The sequence below is a fragment of the Triplophysa rosa genome, linkage group LG11, assembly GCF_024868665.1.
Source record: "Triplophysa rosa linkage group LG11, Trosa_1v2, whole genome shotgun sequence".
In the NCBI taxonomy this organism is placed as follows: Eukaryota; Metazoa; Chordata; class Actinopteri; order Cypriniformes; family Nemacheilidae; genus Triplophysa; species Triplophysa rosa.
This window is the reverse complement of record NC_079900.1, coordinates 694,510-715,585: the sequence shown is the minus strand read 5'-3', so window position 1 is coordinate 715,585 and position 21,076 is coordinate 694,510. Positions and strand designations below refer to the sequence as shown.

At 39.0% G+C, this 21,076-nt stretch overlaps 2 protein-coding genes across 3 annotated transcripts; both read right to left on the bottom strand.

Annotated features, from left to right (window-relative positions):
- Positions 1–246: 246 nt before the first annotated feature.
- LOC130561089 (alpha-2-macroglobulin-like) lies at positions 247–20,966 on the bottom strand. 2 transcript variants are annotated; one of them, XM_057345211.1, is made up of 35 exons: positions 20,895–20,966; positions 10,240–10,388; positions 9,323–9,503; positions 9,093–9,249; positions 8,937–8,989; positions 8,825–8,845; positions 8,579–8,744; positions 8,423–8,507; positions 8,234–8,348; positions 8,028–8,148; positions 7,828–7,937; positions 7,580–7,750; positions 7,044–7,274; positions 6,752–6,964; positions 6,529–6,678; positions 6,259–6,402; positions 4,932–5,019; positions 4,667–4,829; positions 4,338–4,563; positions 4,136–4,262; positions 3,947–4,062; positions 3,805–3,856; positions 3,621–3,704; positions 3,280–3,456; positions 2,496–2,571; positions 2,273–2,426; positions 2,123–2,197; positions 1,879–2,041; positions 1,586–1,779; positions 1,295–1,507; positions 1,086–1,210; positions 856–937; positions 684–767; positions 511–616; positions 247–430 (listed from the first exon to the last, which is right to left on the bottom strand). In XM_057345211.1, the coding sequence occupies exons 2-35, from the start codon at positions 10,317–10,319 to the stop codon at positions 390–392; spliced, it is 4,344 nt and encodes a 1,447-aa protein (XP_057201194.1). In that variant the 5' UTR covers positions 10,320–10,388; positions 20,895–20,966; the 3' UTR covers positions 247–389. The 2 variants fall into 2 exon arrangements, with proteins under 2 accessions (XP_057201194.1, XP_057201193.1); XM_057345210.1 differs by lacking the exon at positions 20,895–20,966 and adding an exon at positions 11,276–11,308.
- Positions 17,147–19,731, bottom strand: LOC130561179 (gastrula zinc finger protein XlCGF49.1-like). Its single transcript, XM_057345350.1, has one exon. The coding sequence runs from the start codon at positions 19,729–19,731 to the stop codon at positions 18,898–18,900; it is 834 nt and encodes a 277-aa protein (XP_057201333.1). The 3' UTR covers positions 17,147–18,897.
- Positions 20,967–21,076: the final 110 nt, after the last annotated feature.

The following is a 21,076-nucleotide window of genomic DNA, read 5'->3' as shown; positions in this document are numbered from 1 at the left end:
CGTTTTACTTTTAAGATCACAATTAAATCACACATTTAACGTTCCGTTATAAACGTTCCATTGGATGTATTTTGTTGGCTTGGGCCTACGTAATTTAACTCAGTGGTCTATAAGCTTACTAAAAACTGTTTTTAAACACATTTTATGTACATGGGCAATAACCATTTGATTTTAACCCAAAAAAAGTTCTGGACTGTGACCTAAAGGGCCATATTTAGGAAAAATTCAAATATAAAAAAAGTCAAATATCTGTGACCACTTTATTTACATGCAGCACAAAAACCAGTGCGTAAAGATATATAATTTATTAGCAGCAGGCTGAGAAAGACAAATAACCTTGCAAAATCATTTAAGAATGATAGCATCAACTGTCCTGAAGCTGGATACTCTCATGCACAGGGGGAGGAGTATGCAGTCTCAGACTGGTCACCTGAAGGAGAGGAAACAGCACATTGCAGTATCATACTGTAAAGGAGGAAAAACAAGTGCAGCAACCTCAAAACCCATTACTTGGTTGATAGTAGTCATAGACTTTGATCACAGCAGAACGGAGACTTTTCACTGGATAAAGTTGTTTCATTTGTAGCTTGTAACTCATTGGAATATTTTTTGGAACCTGCAAGAGAGAACAGGCCATAAGTACAAATATGAACTCTCAGCATTCAAAACTAACACTCCCTCACCTCCTTCAAATACACGATGACACGACCAGCTTCTGAATCGACCCGTTCAACCAGTGGTGCGTATGAATTGGGTGGAGTTCCAAGCTGTGTACAAAAATCAAGTAGTTGACTAATAAAAAAGGAGCTTTTTTATTGCAACCATTTACAAATAACTTCAAACACTCAAACCGACCGTTGTGGTGTCTGCCGTGAACCCCGATAGGAGTTTAATGTCTACTATGACCATGTTAGTGCTTTCCTGCGGCCCATTGTATCTGCAAGAAACAAATTGAACAAAATGTTACATTCAGATATACTGTAGCAGTAACGAACTGTATTTTTGTACAAAGTATAATCAAGTTATTTTTTCCTATAAGGTATAATGCGGACCCTTGACCAAGAGTCAAAATCTTAACATCTTACTTGACAAAGAAGTTCATGATGAGATTTGGACCAGATGACACAAGGCAATCTCCCGTAAGCTTTGCTTCAACGCTTAAAGTTTTAGTGATCTGAGCAGGTGTTGGAATGTTGTAGAATAAGGTGACCTGTGACCACAAAATCAAAATGACAAAGTTTGGCATCTTTTTGTAATTCTTTGGTTTTACAAAGAAAGCAAAAGTGTGGCTAACCTGCACTGACACGCAGGTTGAGCCAGTCACTCCAATAGTATATCTGCCAGGAACATTCTGTAGCTGCTCCTCCTGATACAGCAACTTGTTGTCCTGATCCACATCAAAGCTGTGAGAGTCTCCTGCTGACTGAACAGTCACTGTGCTGGAACCATCAGAGCTGAACACTTTGGTAGCGTACAAAGACAAAGCCTGAAGAGCCACAACGGTGTCCTGATAACATCACAACATGAAAACGCATGTGGGTAAGCAAGCAGGTTCACTAATGTTCTTCATTTGTAGTCTGGTAACCTGTGTAGAGGAGAATCCTCCATAAGCATTATGTTGCTTCACAAGCCAGCTGACAATCCTGTTAGCATATCCCAGATCAGCTGTAGTGACTGAATCTGTAGTGAGAACCGCTAACAGAACATATGAGCTGATCTCCACTGCCAGAGAACCAGAATAAACCGTAGATCCCATCTGAGTCCAGTGCAGGAGACCTCCTTTACAACACACACCAAAAGAGACATGAGACTGTCCTATATTGTTCAGACAAGAGACTGTCCTATATTGTCGACTGAGAACACAGTAAATATCTTTACCATCTGAAATAGCAAGAGTATCTAGCTCATTTAAAAGCTGCCACAGGGTGTCCTCGTCTCTCGCCAGACTGAAAGTGTAGGCAAGCAGCGCAATAGTGTAAGTGTTTTTAAGATCCCCATTGATGGACCTCAAACAGGACAAAGCTTGAGTGACCACAGGATCCTGAAACACAGAATGACGACACTGAGACACACCTGCCGTTTCTCTAATAGTTTCTACGGTGTTCTCTGGAGATGATCTTACTGTCACTGGAGTTTCCAGTTCAAGCAATGATGCAGTGATGTAGGCAGTCATGGTCACATTATCATTCACGCCACCCTTCACAAACACAAAATAAAGATGAATAAAGTCCAATAAGTTTCAAACAAAAGATTTAAATGATAAATCACACACCATTCTGTTGTTGAACGACTTTCCCTGTTGAACAAAACAGCCATCTGAACTCTGTCCTCTTATTAACCAATCCTTTGCACTCTGAATAACATGTGGATCAATGAAGATGTATTTCTGTGCTTGGCCAAATGACCTCATGACAAATGCAGTCAACCTGAAGATGTGAAAATAACATTGTGACAAACATACTCAAGACGACTGAACAGTAATAAAAGACACTCACCATGTATTACCATCACCATAACCAAACGCGCTGAACGCCCCATCAGGATGTCTGTAGTTCAACTGTCTCTGGTATCCTGTTTAGTTTAACATTAGCAAATTCAGAAAAAAAAAAATTCTTGACATGCTGATGTGCTTGAATATGAAAAGTCTCATTTCATGTGGGGCATTTTCCAAACGAATTGAGCATCCCTATACCCTACTCCCTTCGAAGGGCTGAGCCCTTGAAGTGAACTGTTTGAAGGGTGTAGGGCATTACAGCCTCATCTCGTATGCGTTTGGAACTCCCTTCACAAAGGGAAACGACTGGCCAAATGTTACCTTTCACCACGCCGCACTTGTTGAAAAACAATACATTTAATATTTCTTGTTGAATATTGTCCGAGGTCCTACTTCCCCTTGTTTTTTTCACTCCACTTGGTATTTAAAAAGGAAATATATGATAAAGGAATATGTAGCTATTAAACATACTTATTTTAACCATTTTAACACATAAAAATAAATGTATTTGTAGGTAACGTCAAAATCCTGCTCCATATTTGCTCCAAAATGCACAGTGAGAACTCTTCATCCAAGACCACGTGATCACAAACGGAACTCACTTTGAAGTGACCATGGCATGTACCCTTTGCGAACAGACTTCTGAAAGGGCCCTTTGTAAAGGGATTCAGGTGTACACTTTAGTTTGGAACGCCGCTACAAATGGCATCCCCTTCTCGAAGTGCCCTTCAAGGGTGTATAAATGCCGTTTGGAAAATGCCCGTGGTGCGCAAGTACATCATTACCACTCTTCAGGAAGCCTATGGCTTTCTCTCTGATGTTTGAGGTGAGCTGCTCAGTGTTCTCCAGATACTGTAAAATGTAAATATTGGGAGAAAGAACAGCAATGTTTTGTTCTCCACAGCCGTACGGCATCAGTAATAATCCCTGAAGATTCTGCAGCGCACGACCCAATATGTCTCCTGCAAAAAAACAGCCAAACGTTAGTGTACATCTAGTTTTGTACCATTTACTTTGCACCTTACAAGAACTGAACTCAGAAATTCAGAAAGGAATGTTAAACTCATGGATACATAATCCATGTTTAATATCTAGCGATCAAATATACTCAATGCAGTTGCTTTACCAAGTACAGAGATAGAAGATCTGGCCGACCCCCTGATTACATTTGGTGGAAGAGTCAGCATCACCTCCTCTGAAATTCTACTTCCTATCAAATCATAAATCACAACATAACTGACAAGCACAAAGAGCAGTGTGAGATTAAACAATTGCCACTACATTGAGAAATGTGTCAAGTGTACACAAACCCCGCGGACACAACAACCAACTGTAGGTCGTTGTTCTTTCAACTCCTTCAGCCTTAAAATAACAGAAAAAACACATTACACCCAAAAAGACCTCCAATTTAATTTGCAAAGCAAACCAACGATTGATTAAAAGTGTGCTGACCAATACACGTAGACTTCGAGTGACTATGTCAACACGTCCGCTCTCTGGCACGCTCACAATCTTGCCACACGTGCCTTGAGAAAGTGCCTGTGCACTGATGGTCACATTCATGACTCCTGTAATGAAACCACTGAAATTAATGTCAGTTTTATTTAGATAAAGACGAATGCGAAATTGAACGAAACTGACCAAGAGCAAGTGGAGTAAGAACCCATGAAAAGGTCTTTCTCCCATTGACACACAGACATGTTGAATATGGAGATCCAGTTAAGGGTCTAAGAGTGAAGTCTGAGGACGGAGCAGGTGTTACTTGAACCTGTCCATTAAAGATTGAGGATTAGTTCAGATCGTATGACAGAAATGTGACCGAAGATGATTTGAGAAATCTCACCATGATGCACGCGGACAGATAGTTGAAGACGGTGGCCTTCAGCTCAAAGATCTCTCCACGGATGATGGAGTAAGGCAGAGAGAGCTCCAGGAAGAAGGGCTGGAAAACTGTCAGCTGAGCAGGAGGAGCCAGACCCAGACCTTCAGAGGACAAACAGAAGACATCCGCCTCCCAGGTGGTGATGGTGTCAGGAACCTTCACAGGAACCTCTGTTGAACCAGAGTCCCTGTGAAGAAAGCGGATAAACGTTATCCAAAAATTAGTGATAAACTCCTGCCTGTTGCTTGTATTCATTTCAACCATTTAAAAAAAGTTAGTGGTTGACTTACCCTACTTCAACAAGTTCCCAGATCCAAGTTTCTGGGAAGACTGTTCGAACAGTTACTTCAATAGCAGAATTAACTTCACCCAAACCAGCACCTTCTGCTAGTGGCACAGCCATTGCTAATGGCGCAGCCATCGGACGAATCCCAGGGTAACGCGGATAGTGCACTTAAAAGCACAAAAGATGAGATGAATACACTTGCAAACATTTCAGATTGTGTACAACAGTGGCTTGTTTTATATAGATGGAGGGGAAAGCATACACTATACCATCATGGCGGTAATAATTGTGGCCCCTATATTCCAGACACTGAGGATCTCTAAGAGCCAGATTTGAAGCAACCTTCAAGCCCACACCCTGTTAAAATGCAACAAAGTGATGTACATAAGGCAGATGGACAGTTCACCCAAAAATGACAAAATATCTGTCATGTTCTCAGATTGTTCCAAACCTGTATAAACTTATTTGTTCAAATGAACAAAGATATTTGTAAGAATGTCAGTTATCAAACATTTATTCCCTCATTGACTCCCATAGTATTTATTTTCCAAACTATGGCAATAAACGGGGGATGAGATTTGTTTGGTTACTGACATTCTTACAAATATCTTCCCTTGTGTTCATCAAAACAAATTATACAGGTTTAGAACAACCTGAGGGTGAGTAAATTTTCCTTTTGGGGTGAACCATCCCTTTAATAACATTAATTTGACTTAAAAAATACTAGCTACGTTTACATGGACAGTGGAAACATCGGATTGAATTTATTCAGATTGTGCAATCTGAATGTAGCGTTTACATGAAAGGTAAATTAACTGATCTGATTGATGATGTGCATTTACATGACAAGCTTCAAATCCGATATAATCTGCTGAGTGTTCACCTAAATACCCACTAAAACAGTGTTTTAAAGCACACGTGTATATTTTATTTTACAAACGGCACAAAAAGAAAAGTACAATTCATTAACGCAAAATAATGTCCAACGTTAAATATCAATGAAGCAAGGTCGTTACAGCGATTTACCATGGTAAAAACAGTTAATCCTTCCAAAGCACATGCAAGTAAACGTTAAATAAAATAAATGTTCGGTAGCCTACTACGCATATAAATGAAATTTGATTCGATATTTTAGCCTACAGTACGTTTGTAGATCTACAAATGTATCGTGTTTTAAAAAGGAACTCAGAAATTGTGGTTAAAATCTCACTCAAGAGAAACAGATAAGACATTTTAAATGCATAGAAACATTGTTCGTTTAGAGATGACAAGCATATGGAAATTTGCACCGCTTTCAGATTTCAGGTTTCTTTAGCAACCGCTGCTTACGACCCTGCATCATCTTTGCACATGCGCACAACTTCCTACTTGGCTTTTTAATCTGATCAAGTGTTCACATGTCCTATCAAGCGGATTACAAACGGCATAAACCACCCCTTACAATCCCACTGAAATTCTAATCGGTTTGGGAATCAAATCAATTTTTAATCTGATTGACGTTTATATGAAGCTTTTCCTTGCTGCGTTTACATTGGTCCATGTAAACGCAGCTAGCGTCTCCGAACTCCATACAATCACCAATGAGCAGCTACTCACCTTAAAGGTTTCATATGGACTGTTTGTTGGCACGACTCGAGGCGGCAGCACGGCTCGACGAGGCCTCCGTTTTAGACACTCCTGCTCATCTTCAACCTCATATGGATAAACAGATACTGACTGCACTGGCAACAGGCCGAAGATCTGTAACGGTCATATCAACAAGACCAGATGGTCACAACATAGTGAAAGTAAACATACTGGTACCAAAATGATATGTGCAACTATTTTGAAATAAAAATAAAGTTGCGAAACGAAGAACATGTACACCTTTTCTGCATTCAGACGTTTTCCTGATTCCAAGATGAAAAGGCTCTGATCTACAGCACTGACGCCACACAGTGAACCAGGATGAGCTGACAGCTCTATCGTGTTTTCTTCACCTGGAGCTGCTGAAGCAGGAGAAAACTGCACAGACACCTATGGCCAGAACAACAACGGTGAGGGTGTATGTTTGTAAGAAAACGTACAAAAATAAAAAGCATATATACACCTTGTTTTTAAAACACTTTTCAATGTCAAAAACTGTGCTTCCAGCAACCACATTGTTACTGGGCAGAAGACAGTATGCTAGAATCTGTACAGCTGGACTCAGATCTTCTCCAACAAACAGTTTGAATGACACCGAGCCACTCGCTGCTCCATTAGAAGTCTGCACGTTAACATTCTTATATCCATGATGAACAATCACTCCTCTGGACAAAACCTGACACAAACACACGACATTACTATGGCTTTGCCAGCAGAGATCACAGGAAAAATCATATGTAGTATTTTGTACTCACCATATAGATGACGGCGGTGTTAATGTTGCTAGCAGTCTCCCCAACAAAGTGATACTTAATGGTTACGGTAATCTCAGTATCACACATTAATGGCTGCTCAATTTTCTCTATGGTCAGTTCACTGAAAGTTGGGGTGTATGATGTGGCAGGCTGGAGAAGTCGAATAGTTTTCTGATCGGTAGTGAAGTATGGCTTTTTATAGGTATAAAGCAATTCTGGAGACACACTTGCCTGAAAAACAATGAATGGAATTTGTGTCCTGCAAAATGCCAACGTTAACTAAACGGGATTAAAATTCTGTCATTTACACATCCCCTTAGAATTTCAAACCGGTATGACTTTCTTCTGCACAAATAATGATATTTTGAAAAATGTTGGTAACAAAACCGCTGGTCCCCAATGACTTGCATTGGTTTTGTGTCTGTACAATAGAAGTCAATGGGGACCAAATTTTTGTGTTACCAAAATGACAATGGGAATAATGACAGAATTTTCATTTTGAAGGTGAACTATTCCTTTAACACAAACTAGCATACCATCAGATTAAAGTCACTGTTAGGAAGACTATCTGTATTAAGAGAGAAGGCGGCGAGTCCATTACTGTCTGTAGTGAGATTCTGGAGCACTTTGGAAGCCCAACTTTGACCTTCCAACAGATAGACTGCTTTATCATCAATTGGTGTCCCATTAAAATGCACAACTTTGATCTGCGAGGGATAAAAAAAAAAAGACAAACAATAAAGCAACACACCGAAGAGCATTGGAATTGTACAACTTTACTTGCCTCTCCTTCTAGAACTGATCCATGTTCAAAAGTGTTAGGGAGATCAACAAAGGTGACCTTCCCAATTTCATACGTCAGGGATACGGTTTGAGACTTCGTCATGACTGTGCCTAGGAAACAGTATCATGACACAGCTGTGAAAACTCCGTAAACTCATACGCATCTGAATGTTTAGAACAGCATGTCAATGCAGAGCTCACCTGTTCCCTCCTCTGTGAGATTTGCTTGAACAACAAGAGAATCTTGCAGATAATTCTCAAATCTGAAGTTTATAAAGGCTGACGTGTCAAACATATAGGAGGCACAACCAGTTTTATTCATCTAAGAGAAAGAAAAACCACACACTGCAGCTGCTTTAAATGACCAAAATAATAAAAAATGAAAATAACTGAATTACATGTCACACCTCAGCGATTTGGTTCAAGCAGGGACTAACCACACCAGGAACAGAAACATATTTAAAAGAATTACGGCACACCTCCACCCACGCGCTACCAAGTACAGGTTGGTTGTAGGTGTACCTAAGAATCAGTGCAAGAACGGAGTTAAAGAATAAACAGCAGCATATGAAGGTGCATAAAGGAAAGTCACTCACTTTCCACAAACTTCAATTTTCAGTTCTTCTTCACCAACACTGTGCGTCTTTGCTGCTTTAATCGTCACGTCAAACTTGGGCAGAACTAGCAAGTAGCACACAACGTTAGCAAAGACTTCGTACTGTGCAAACCAGAGATGAACCGCATTGACTTACCATACTTCTTCACTTCAAAATTATGCACGACCATCCTTTCACCAATGTAAGCTTTCAGTGTGTACATGCCTTGACGGGCTTCTGGGTTTAACTCATGAGAAAGCTGCAATATCCACCCTATTGAGGAAACATTTGTCCATTGTCCAATCCTGTTACTCTGACTGTCCTATTAAATTATAAATACAAAAAATTAGTTTTGAAAAAGCTGTTGTCGATCATTAGATGTGAACAGAAACAATGACTTACCTCCACCACTACCATAGAGTACTTGGAAAAGAAAAAAAACCCACAGAATTAACATTTGTAGCATTCAAACATGACATCGTATTTTATTACGAAAATATATATAAAAAATAACCATCTGATCAAGAGGCACAAAACTGCCATCCATGGTAACAGCCCTGAAATGCACTGTAAAATAAGAAATGTGTCAAGTCTTCAAATCACACCATGCATTAAAAACAAGATAGGCATGGTAACACAATCATCCAACAAATATGAATCTTTAATTCACCCATTTGTCCTGGAGTATAAATGGGTTTATCAGTTTGGATGAAGGTCAAAGGATAGTAAGACCTAAACATCACTTTTCTTTCCTCAGCCAACTTGAAAGACCTCCCCTGAACTTCAACACGAATTTTCTGCACCGATTGTCCATCTATATGAGGTGCCTGTTGAGAAACATCGTCACTCTTGATGCTTAAAATGTTCAGTGGTGTGAACGCACACATTCTGATGTCAGACCTGGAAGTTACAGCAACGATGCATCTCTTCATCCGTTCTCTTCTGCAGCAATAATGTGGTCTGGTTATCGTTTCCTACTAGATGAATGTCCATAAGACCATCTCTGGGCTTCAGGACACTTGCGCACAGTTTGGCTTCGGATCCTGACTGGATCACAGCGGGAAATGTCACCAGAAAAAACCTGCCAAGAATAACGATGTAAACATTGAATCAATCGTTTTTAAACCAGTTTATGTGTTCATTGTGATACGAGGCGAGTAGTGAACAGCGTTTCACATTTGTAAGCAACAGGCCTACACTGTAAAACTTGGCTGTAATTTTGCAGCAGGTTTGCCAGTAACTTACTGTAGACTTAATGTACAACTTTGTTATAAGCATAAACTTACATAGTTTATACATTTCTTTCATAAAACAAGACTAAATATCTTGGGTCACTTTTCTTATGTAAATGGTAAAATATTGTTACAGAAAACAAGAGAATAATGCTCAGGAAGAATACCATTTTTTTACTTTGTTGCTGTGCTAATGCCAGTCTCTTCTTGCTCATTTTGAAATCTCAAAAGTCAAAGTGTTTTAATTTTGATTAAAGTAGGCTAATTAAAGTATATTAAAATATCTACAGTAAGTTACTGGCAAACCTTCTGCAAAAACTACAGCAAAGATTTACAGTGTACATCAGTATATGGGATAGTCCTAATATAAATTTTGGTCAGGCAGGGTCATTAATAACATTTAATCTAACTGGGACAAATAACAGTCGAATACACGGGCATTAAAATAAAGCTAAACCTAAAACTCTTGTCACAATTTATAATGTTTTGGAGAACAATGAAACACAAAGTGTATGATTTAACTGCTAACGCTGGAAAATTCCTGAAAAGGGAAATTAACATTAAAAGACAATTAAAATATATTACGGTTCTGATGTTTCTCCATTAACACAGCAGAGGAAAAACGTTAAAAAAAGATGGTGTCGAAATATCCGTTTGACATCCATTGTAAAGACGACCGTCCGGTTTCAGATATTTCACTCCTCCGATTCAACGGCGCAAACGATCACAGCGTCCTGCAAAAAACATGTTCCCAATGACTCATCTCACCAAGCAACCCGGAATATTTAAATTTGTAAACACTGTTCTGTGGGTGCATCCAAATACACAGGGATGCACATAAGTGGTGCGCAGGTGCGACCAAAATTTAAAATGCGCTCTGTAAATAAGTTTAGAATGCTCATTTGCGTACTGACATGGTTGAAACCTTTTGATGCACAATCACTGTTTTAGACCGACTAAATGTAATATTGGATAAGATTTTCGTTTGTACTGAATGCTGCTAAAACCACTGATATCTCGTTTGTTCCCGGTGTTAAACGGGACCTGGGTGTAAATGATGAAAAACTGAGTATTGGTAGATCCGCCTTTGTTGGTTCTGCTTTCGTTCCTAGAGAAGCACGCGGCGCGCGCAGCCTCTGTGAATGACTGGAACTGCGCTGCACGTCTACCAAAACACAGCTTCTCTTAAACTTTCTAAGAGGACAAACTGTTTAAACTTGACACTTGCACGCAGCTTGTGTTTCTCTGCTATACTCGATCCTAGCTCCGCACCGCAAGTCTCCATGTGCGTTCGCGAATGCACTTCCCAGCAACCTGCCAAAAACCAAAAAGGTTGTCGTTTTAGGTTTCAAAATTGGTGTTGAAAATTAATATTTACTAATGTAAAAGAAAAACAAGAAGAAATACATTATCATTGTATTAAGTGTACTTTAAATATAGTATTATCTCACTTTATTATTTTGTTTATTGTTCATTAAAAAGTAACTACTTTTCTCCTTTATTTTTAATAGGTAAATATAATTTGTCACGCAATGTGAGCACCAAACCGAATCTCCAGGTGCTCTTTTGAGAACCAGATAGAAAAACTTATGTGCACCCCTGCAAATACACCAAAACTCACAGCTACAGACAGCTGAACCTCCGTCTGCCTCCGCATAGACTGAACAGCACGCACCAGAGACTGTGGAGTTTATCAGGTGCTTCACAACAGGTGGTTTGAATTGCATTGATTAGGTCTTCATTATGCTGCCTTCACGTGCTCTCGGAAATTTGATAATTCCCACTTCTGATGTCATGATTCTTTTTTGTTTTGACTTAAATGGGCACTAAGTTACAACTTACGCACTACTAAATATGTTTGAGTTGCACTATTCAACTTAGTTGAAGCGTAACGTTACGTATAAACTAAATATTTTCGGAAGCCTCCCGAATAACTAGGAATAAAATAGCAGACTGAACTGACTGAAAAAGCTCTTGTTTCACTCGACATTCTTCAATGATTTACACATGATAATGCTGACATTTACACTCATTTACCTTGTAAAATAGAGAACATTATGTAATGACATTACATGATTAGCGGCTCTAACAAGAACCCGTCCTAGCGCGCCTCCGTGTGTGTATCTGCCTGTGTTGTGCACGTCGAAATAAAACCATCTTTTTTAAATTCCTTTGGCGGTTGGCAGTAAAATTAAACCACCCATTTTACATGTCATTTATTATGATTTTATTGGGCTATATTGTTTTTAATCAGCATTTGTTTATTAATCGTTTCATTTTAAATATTTAATAAAATACCCATTCTGTTATTGATGATTAGGTATTCCATTTAATAAAAACTTATTTTTTACCGTTATTATGTGAGGTGAATAAGTTTAAATCAGGAACATTTTGAAATTCACAACATTTTAACGCAACTTTTTCTCACGAATTTAAAGGCTGCTATTGGATTGTTGAAGTTAAACGTCATATTATGCGACTACGCGTAACTTTACGGAGAGCTTGCGAACTACTACCCAGCTAACCATTTTTTGTTCGCAGAACATTCGCCTAACGTTAGTTTTTGGTTTCCAGCAGGGCCGTGCACAGACATTTTGAGCGGCAGTGGCCGAAACTAAAAAAGGGCACTTGTAGGGTTGGGGCAGGAGAAGACACCACACGCTCTTGGAGATGTCTTTCAACTTATGACACTGTAGCGCTCAGTAAATATGTATATCTATATTTTATGTTGTGTTGTGCTATGTTAAGGTACAACTCTTAAAACATTTATAGCCAATGCAGCATTTTCAAAATCATGTTTCAACATTATTTGCAGGTGCAAAAGCGATATTTACGTTTATGCATTTGACAGACGCTTTCATCCAACGTGACTTACATTGCATTATACTATACATTTGTTTCTGAGTATGTGCAATCCCTTGGATCGAACCCATGACATTGGCGTTGCTATAGTGCCATGCTCTAACCACTGAGTTACAGGAAATATTGATGCATTAACATGAACAAATGATTCAATGGTTTTCACATGCTCTCCTGCTGTCTGGGCTACTGTTAATATGGTCTTAATAAAATGTCATTTAAATGATACATGTTATAGATTACTGGTTTCAACTAAGAAAATAGATAAGGGGAAATGCACGAGTTACAGTGTGACAAACTGTCAGCTTTGTGAAGGCATTTTCTACAAAGTGAAGGAAGTGAAAGTGACCTATTGTATGGTGACCCATACCCGAAATGTGACCTCTGCATTTAACCCACCCAGAGCGTAGTGAACACACGCACAGCAAGTGGTGAACACATGTACACCCGGAAGCTATCACTGCAGCGCAGCACAGGGAGCAAGTAGGGGTAAGGTGCCTTGCTCAAGGGCACCTCAGTCGTTATACCCACCGGCCCTGAGGATCGAACCGGCAACCTTCTGGTCACGAGTCCGACTCTCTAACCATTAGGCCAGAATATAACAATATTCTCCTATATTACAAAACTTGGACCGAGTTTTCGGCACTATACACGAATTAAGATAAATAAACAATTATGTTTTATTATTAGTGTTCGTGTAATAAAATAAAAGGTAAGACAAAATTAATAAAAAATAATACAATGAAATAATAAAATATTTAAAAAAATAAACCCGGAAGTGCTTCTGGCCCAGGCAGAGTTGTTGTTTACGTCTTTGAGGCGGCAAGCGCGAGCCCAGCGGACATTCTGTGGACACATCGCTGCTGATTTGTTATGTGGTCAAATACTCTTTTAATCTATTTAATTTTAAAGCGTATTACTCCCATACAAAACCATTGACAATCAGACGTATTAAGAAAAGCTTGAATTACTGAAAAAGGACACATAGTTTGAGCAAACAGTTCTTTAACTCGGGCGTGACAAATTTAACTGCATAACGGACATTTAAAACTAGTGGTGGTGAGATGAAGCCTCATGAAGCTTTGAAGCTTTTTAGCAAGTATTTCACAAAAGGGCTCACAATACGATCTGGTGGCCAAAGAGGGTAAAACAAGCAGATACATTACAGATGTGCCTGATGTGGTTGGTGATACTATGGGATTCCGTTTGTGCCAATAAAAATGAATGCAAACTTTTAAAAAACGAACAAAAATATACAATGAGAAAGAAAAAAAAAACTCTTTGATAATGAAAACAATAAACTCAATTGCAAGAATGTGACATGATTTTCAAATAAACTGCTATTTTTCTTAACAATTTTCTAAGTTTCGTTTTTGCAAATAATAGTTTTGAATTCGCTGCTAGATTTTTCATTAGCGCTTTCCGAGTTTTCTTTTACGCTTCTCAATTTTTCGTTCGCTTCAATTTTTCTGGAACAAATCTCACGTGTAGGCAGGATTTATGGCCTATTTACGCTGATTGGCTAGTGAGCCTCATATACGGAATCCCATATACGCCCCCCTGTGTACTGAGTAAGAATTGCACCGAATAAATGGCTCTTAAAAACAGCATGGATGTAACGTTATTCATAACTGACGTGTAGTGAGGCCAAACGGACCTGAGAAAAATATTTTAGGATAACATTCTGGGAACCTTAAAAAACTCTCTGGGAACCAGAAACTAACATTCTATTTCTAAGAAAACTTTCCTGGAGAACCAAAAACGAACCTTAGAAAATAACGTTCTGGGAACCAAAAACTAACATTAGGGGAACCAAAAATTGTTAGCTGGGATACTATTGTCACACAAGCCTTATGGGAATATTATTAGAGGACTTTGCCAATGGCAGAATCCGAAGAGAACGAGTGGGACCACAATGATTTTCTGGCCAATGATGATGACTGCATGGCTGAAATTATATCAAGTCATTACGCAGAAGTTAAACAAAAATGTGATGAATTTAAATAACATATTTGTATTGGATGCGTTTGCTCACTTTTCCTGTCGCATGCTAGGCCTATACTTTAAAGACAGCTATAGGTGCACAATAATTCATCTTTAAACTAAACTGCATATCTGATGTTATGAGAAAATATTTTTAGTGAGAACAATGATCAACGATGCGCACTTGCTTTGATATTAAACTGCTGCATGGATTCGGTTGTCAGAACGGTCCATTGTCCGGTTTGAATAGCTCCAATAATAACACTATACAACCGCATCTGCATAGAGGTTGATGTCGTGAATATACATGGAAATGATATGCAGATGAGGTTATGCATAGTAAAACTAGGCATTGTAAACGCTGTAAACAACTGATTCTGGGGAGGAGACAGGTGGAGATGTACATACACACAATCTTACTCTGACTGGGATTTATATAGGGATTTTTGCGCAGGTTCTGGCGTCCTAGCTTGTGTGCGTACATAAACTTTTCGCATGAAATCTACGGAGAGTTTGATACACGAGGCCCCAGAATAGAATCTCATCACGTCTATAACAATGAAACACATTTTCTAAGAGTTTGAAATGAGTGTACTCAACTCAACTTTATTTATATAGCGCTTTTACAATTTTCATTGTTACAAAGCAGCTGTACATGAGACACATTGACTACAAGCAAAACAATCAAAGTTGTACCTGCAAAAACAAGAAATGGTTGAAAACACAGAAGACAGACACACCCACACACAAAACACTCCACACACACAACACGCACACACACCAACACACACAGACACAGAGACACACACACACACACGCACGCACGCACGCACGCACGCACACACACACACACACACACACACACACACACACACACACACACGTACGTACACAGACAAGTACGCACACACACACACGCTCAGTGAGAGCACACATTTAGGATAAAGGAGAGAGAAGCACAGGTCAAATATAGCAGATAATAAATTCCTATATGCAATATTAATTAAGTAAAACTTTAAGATTCTAAAGCAGCCCCCCCGGTCAGGCAGATAGTGCAAAAACAGTATGCAAACGGTGGCGAGGAACCCAAAACTCTAATCGAGAAAAAAAACCTCAGGAGAACCCAGGCCCAACCAGGGGATTCCAGTTCCCCTCTGGCAAAAGCTGCTGCCTCTGCACAAGCTCCAGAGAACTTGCACAACAAGGCTAAATAAAATAAATAAACTTAATAATAAAATAAATTATAGTTTAAGATTATCATTAATAATCTAATAGCATTTGAAGTTTTGTGGTGAAGACATGTCAAGAGACCGCGTCCTTCTTTATCCAGCTCTATCATCTCAGCTCTTGTCAGGTCCCCACTTCCCATTCTCCGCTCTACCATCAGGTCAGGCCATGAACTGCATCCTGCTCGCTGTGGTAACCTTGGAACAATGAGACAAGACTGGCTGAGAGTAGAGTACTGTTCTGTACTCTTTGATGCAACAAGTACATCAGTTGTGTTTTTGGTTCCGGTTGATCTAACTAATGCAGCCTAAACCCTCTGAAGATTTATATTATGGAAGAGTAGTGTATGCAAGATTAAAAAGATGCGTCTTTAGTCTAGATTTAAACTGACAGAGTGTGTCTGCCTCCCGGACAGTGCAGGGAAGACTATTCCAAAGTTTAGGCGCTAGATAGGAAAAGGATCTACCACCTGCACTTGATTTTGAAATTCTAGGTATTACCAACTGACAGGACGCCTGAGAGCGTAATGCACGTGAAGGACTGTAATACAAAAGGAGTTCATTCAAGTACTGAGGAGCTAAACCATGTAAGGCTTTATAGGTAATAAGCAAGATTTTAAAGTTAACGCGATGCTTTATAGGTAACCAGTGCAAGGTTGACAGAACCGGGCTAATATGTTCATACTTTTTTGTACGTGTAAGAACTCGAGCTGCCGCGTTTTGGACCAATTGGAGTTTTTGTAATAAGCCTGCAGGGCAACCACCTAACAGTGCATTACAGTAATCTAGTCTTGATGTCATGAATGCATGAATTAACTTCTCTGCATCTGAGATTGACAGCATATGACGTAGTTTAGATATATTCTTAAAATGGAAAAACGCAATTTTACAGGTGTTGGCGACGTGGCTCTCAAATGACAGATTACTATCGAATAGAACGCCAAGATTCTTTGCTGACGACGAGGGTTTTATGGAACATCCGTCAATAGTTAAACAGTATTCTTGGTTGTTACTTATAGCAGTTTTCGGTCCAATAAGTAACACTTCCGTTTTGTCCGAGTTCAGTAATAAAAAGTTGTTACTCATCCAGTTTTTTATATCGACTATGCATTCCATTATTCGATGGAACTGCTGTGTTTCATGAGGCTTCGAGGAAATATAAAGTTGAGTATCATCAGCATAACAGTGAAAGCTAACTCCGTGTCGCTTTATTATATCTCCTAGAGGTAGCATGTGTAATGCGAAGAGCAGAGGCCCTAAGACTGAGCCCTGTGGTACACCGTACTGGACTTGCGATTTGCGTGACACCTCATTGTTTATTGCTACAAATTGAAAACGGTCGGATAAGTAAGATTTAAACCATTTCAAAGCTAACACACCGGAGTGTTATAGACCCTCCAAAAAACACACAAAACCTCCAAGTTTGATGATCCTTCTGCTGTCTTTACTGTATAAAAACATATAGAGCTCAATACAGCTCAAGAGAAGACAACAAACACCTCAAGAATATAGAACATGAAGAGAAAACGACTGAAGTATGAAGTATTTACATAAGAAATAAAATCAAATTCCTCTCATCATTTAAACTCACTTTCAGGATGATCTCCTCTAGCTCTACCTTGCCCCCCATTGACTCCCATAGTAGGAAAAATTACTCTTCTCAAAAACTACTCGGAGTACTAGATACTATTGTATTTACCTGGTTAAATTGAATGAATTATCAATAATCAATTCTGAGACTACTTTTCTACTTTTAACGAAACACATTTTACCTTATTGAAGAAGCATATAATTGCAAAAAAATCCTGTTTCATGTGTTTGTTTAAAACACAAATTGCTGTTTAATAACAAAATATTTTTTGAACATTTCCAAACAGCTGTGTGTGCAAGGGCCTTAAACTTTTGGACATGCTAAAGCGTCTTTGACAGGTGACTTCATAAAGCTTTTGATCACTTACAGCAGAAGATGATTTTCCAAGTTTTGTAGTTTATTAAACGTTTCCTCTGAAAAGTTTACAGAAGAATTATACAAAGCTATATATACAGTACATATATATATCCACTATGAGGGCCCCGGTATGCAGAAATTAATAAAGAAATCCCATAAATACTGCATGCCTTTTTTTTACTGTTTTAACCAAGATTTCATTGGTTTATCACTGAGTGTACATGTCTGTAGAGGAGTTGGCTGTCATTTTATTCAACTTCAGGCCATCCATGATGTATGTGACATTGTTTCAAGCAGAACAGTAAAGACTTTTACACACAACCTGAAATCCTGGTCCACGGTCATTCATAAAATGTAAGTCTACAAGTTCAATGTTTTTCAAATTGAAAATACACATACAGGCAACATAACAGTAATATGTGCGCCTCCTGACGATATATTCACGTTTTATTAAGCAAAAGATTGATCTGTTCAAGAAACTGAATGACATTATGACTGGTGATCTACAGTCTGCCAAACTGCACTTTGCGTGTCTGAAACATCTGACGAGTTCCATGTTCCCTACTCACTATGAAGGGCAGTGTTCAGTTTCTTATAAATCTTGTGATTCGCTTCATAAGACATTAATATAACGTCAGGAGGCGCAGGGATTGCGTTTGTGTTGCCCGTGTCTGCTTTTTGAACTTTCCAAGACACAGCGTTTGCATGAATGACCAAAGAACACGATTTCATCTAATGAATTTCTTTACTGTTCTACTTTGGTGACAATGTCACCTATATCTTAGATGACACGAGGGGGAGTAACAACAACTGCAGTGTTTCTGTCTTTCACTATATTTAATGCTGCATGTTTCTCTGAGCCCACCTCATGATCAGTTCTACCAATCCTGTTGCCGGAAGCCAGTGATTATAGTTTATAATTGTTGAAATAAAAATATTTAACAAAAACCAATAGATCCGCTTCAGAGGACATGTTACCCCCTGGAGGCGTGTGGATTAGCTTCATGCGCATTTTGAGTTTCAAAATAATGTCCACCAAATCCACCACTATTACCAAGCTGGGAAGAGCTAGGATATTATTCAGTATAACTCCGACTGCGGTGCGCTTAAAGAAGAAGGTCAAATACACATGGAAAGGCTTGAGAGTGAGTAAAATATAGGCTAATTTAACTTCTCAGATGAAGTGTTCCTTTAAGAGCAAATCTACATTTTATGGTGAAGGCATGTTCATGGACGCTCTCCAGTGTGAATTTTCTTGTGCGCCTCCAGACGTGTTTTCTGTTTGAAACTCTTTCCACACTGAGGACACGTGTATGGACGCTCTCCAGTGTGAACCCTCATGTGGACATTAAGATGATTTTTCTGTCTGAAACTCTTTCCACACTGAGTACACGTGTATCGGCGCTCTCCATTGTGAATTCTCATGTGAACCTTAAACGTTGATTTCTGTCTAAATCTCTTTCCACACTGAGGACATGCATATCGGCGCTCTTCACTATGAATTTTCATGTGCTCTTCAAGCGTTGATCTCTTTATAAAACTCTTTCCACACTGAGAACAAGTGTATGGGCGCTCTCCAGTGTGAGTTCTCATGTGCTCAACAAGTGTTGATTTGCGGCTGAAACTCTTTCCACACTGAGTACATGTGTATGGACGCTCTCCAGTGTGAATTCTAATGTGCTTCGCAAGCGTTGATTTGCAGTCGAAACTATTCTCACACTGCGGACATGTGTATGGACGCTCTCCAGTGTGAATTCTAATGTGCACCTCAAGCATTGATTTGCAGTTGAAACTCTTCTCACACTGCGGACATGTGTATGGACGCTCTCCAGTGTGAATTCTGATGTGCTTTTTAAGCGTTGATTTGCAGTCGAAACTCTTTCCACACTGAGGACACATGTATGGTCGCTCTTCAGTGTGAGTTCTCATGTGCTCCTCAAGATGACTTTTCTGTTTGAAACTCTTTCCACACTGAGAACAAGTGAAAGGTTTGACTGCTTCTGTTCTTTGTTTCCTTATTGGTGATAAAATCTTGTTCTTCTGCAAACTACTAGAAGACATTTCCAGTAGGGATGCACCGAATCTAACATTCTTGGCCGAAGCCGAAGCCGAACATGATGTGAAACACTTGGCCGAAGGCCGAATAATACCGAACACCGAATATGGTTTTTGCATTNGTGTGAATTCTAATGTGCACCTCAAGCATTGATTTGCAGTTGAAACTCTTCTCACACTGCGGACATGTGTATGGACGCTCTCCAGTGTGAATTCTGATGTGCTTTTTAAGCGTTGATTTGCAGTCGAAACTCTTTCCACACTGAGGACACATGTATGGTCGCTCTTCAGTGTGAGTTCTCATGTGCTCCTCAAGATGACTTTTCTGTTTGAAACTCTTTCCACACTGAGAACAAGTGAAAGGTTTGACTGCTTCTGTTCTTTGTTTCCTTATTGGTGATAAAATCTTGTTCTTCTGCAAACTACTAGAAGACATTTCCAGCTTTACAAGATTCTGAGGTTTCTGACACTGATGCTTCTCCTCAACTTCATTCATGGCTTCACTGAACATGGTGTAACAGACCTTCAAAAATAAATAAATACATGATTTTCATATTAACAACTATGAACAAAATATTTGAATAAAACTGTTAAAATATTAATTAGGACAGATAATATGCAAATCGGGCTGCAGGGTCTGAGTTTTCGGGTTTAATTACAACTGAAGTTTAATCAACACCGAGTAGTCTGACTCTCACCCTGCATCCTAATTAGCATACTACTTGTCCTCGTATTGGAAATTAAGATTAGTATGGCTCAAATCATAGTATGTTTAAATAATTTAGTAAGAAATAATGAATGATCTGCGTGTATAAGAGTTTGCTACACAAACACGCTAAAAATATACTTTTCCATAATAAAATGCATCATTTTTTTAGGGCATATTGAAATTAGTCAAAATGGGACACAACATGAGTTGCACGGCTGCAGAACATGCTTTAAAAGTTACACCTTAATAGTGTCAATGCATTCAAGTAACTAAAATAGGCTAAACAGTAAGACAAATTTGGCTAACATTAGCGATTAACCTCGTCATTATAAATCACATCTACAGATGGCTTGAAGAGGTCTCTAAAGATAGATATAACTGAAACACATAAGACCATGATTCAGTCTGAACCCTAACAGTTAAAATAACATGAAAACATGACATTTTGTTCTGATATTACCTCAAACAGTGCAGGGAAACAGTCCGCTTCTGTTAGCGCAGCTTCTCTGTTGTTGCTGATATTACCGTAAACACAGTGATAGTGCCGCACATTCCTAAAATTGACACCATATTACCGTAATTATAGTTATACACGCGCACTCTCACTTGTCCAGTCAATTCCAATTTTATTTATAAACCATA

Excerpts from the sequence above, each read along its gene's own strand:
- LOC130561089 (XM_057345211.1), bottom strand. The coding sequence starts at position 10,319 with ATGGATGTCAAACGGATATTTCGACACCATCTTTTTTTAACGTTTTTC. Across the intron at positions 4,564-4,666 it reads TGGGAACTTGTTGAAGTAGG|GGACTCTGGTTCAACAGAGG; the intron begins GTAAGTCAACCA and ends CTTTCTTCACAG. Across the intron at positions 1,780-1,878 it reads TACTCTTGCTATTTCAGATG|GAGGTCTCCTGCACTGGACT; the intron begins GTAAAGATATTT and ends TGTGTTGTAAAG.
- LOC130561179 (XM_057345350.1), bottom strand. The coding sequence starts at position 19,731 with ATGTCTTCTAGTAGTTTGCAGAAGAACAAGATTTTATCACCAATAAGG.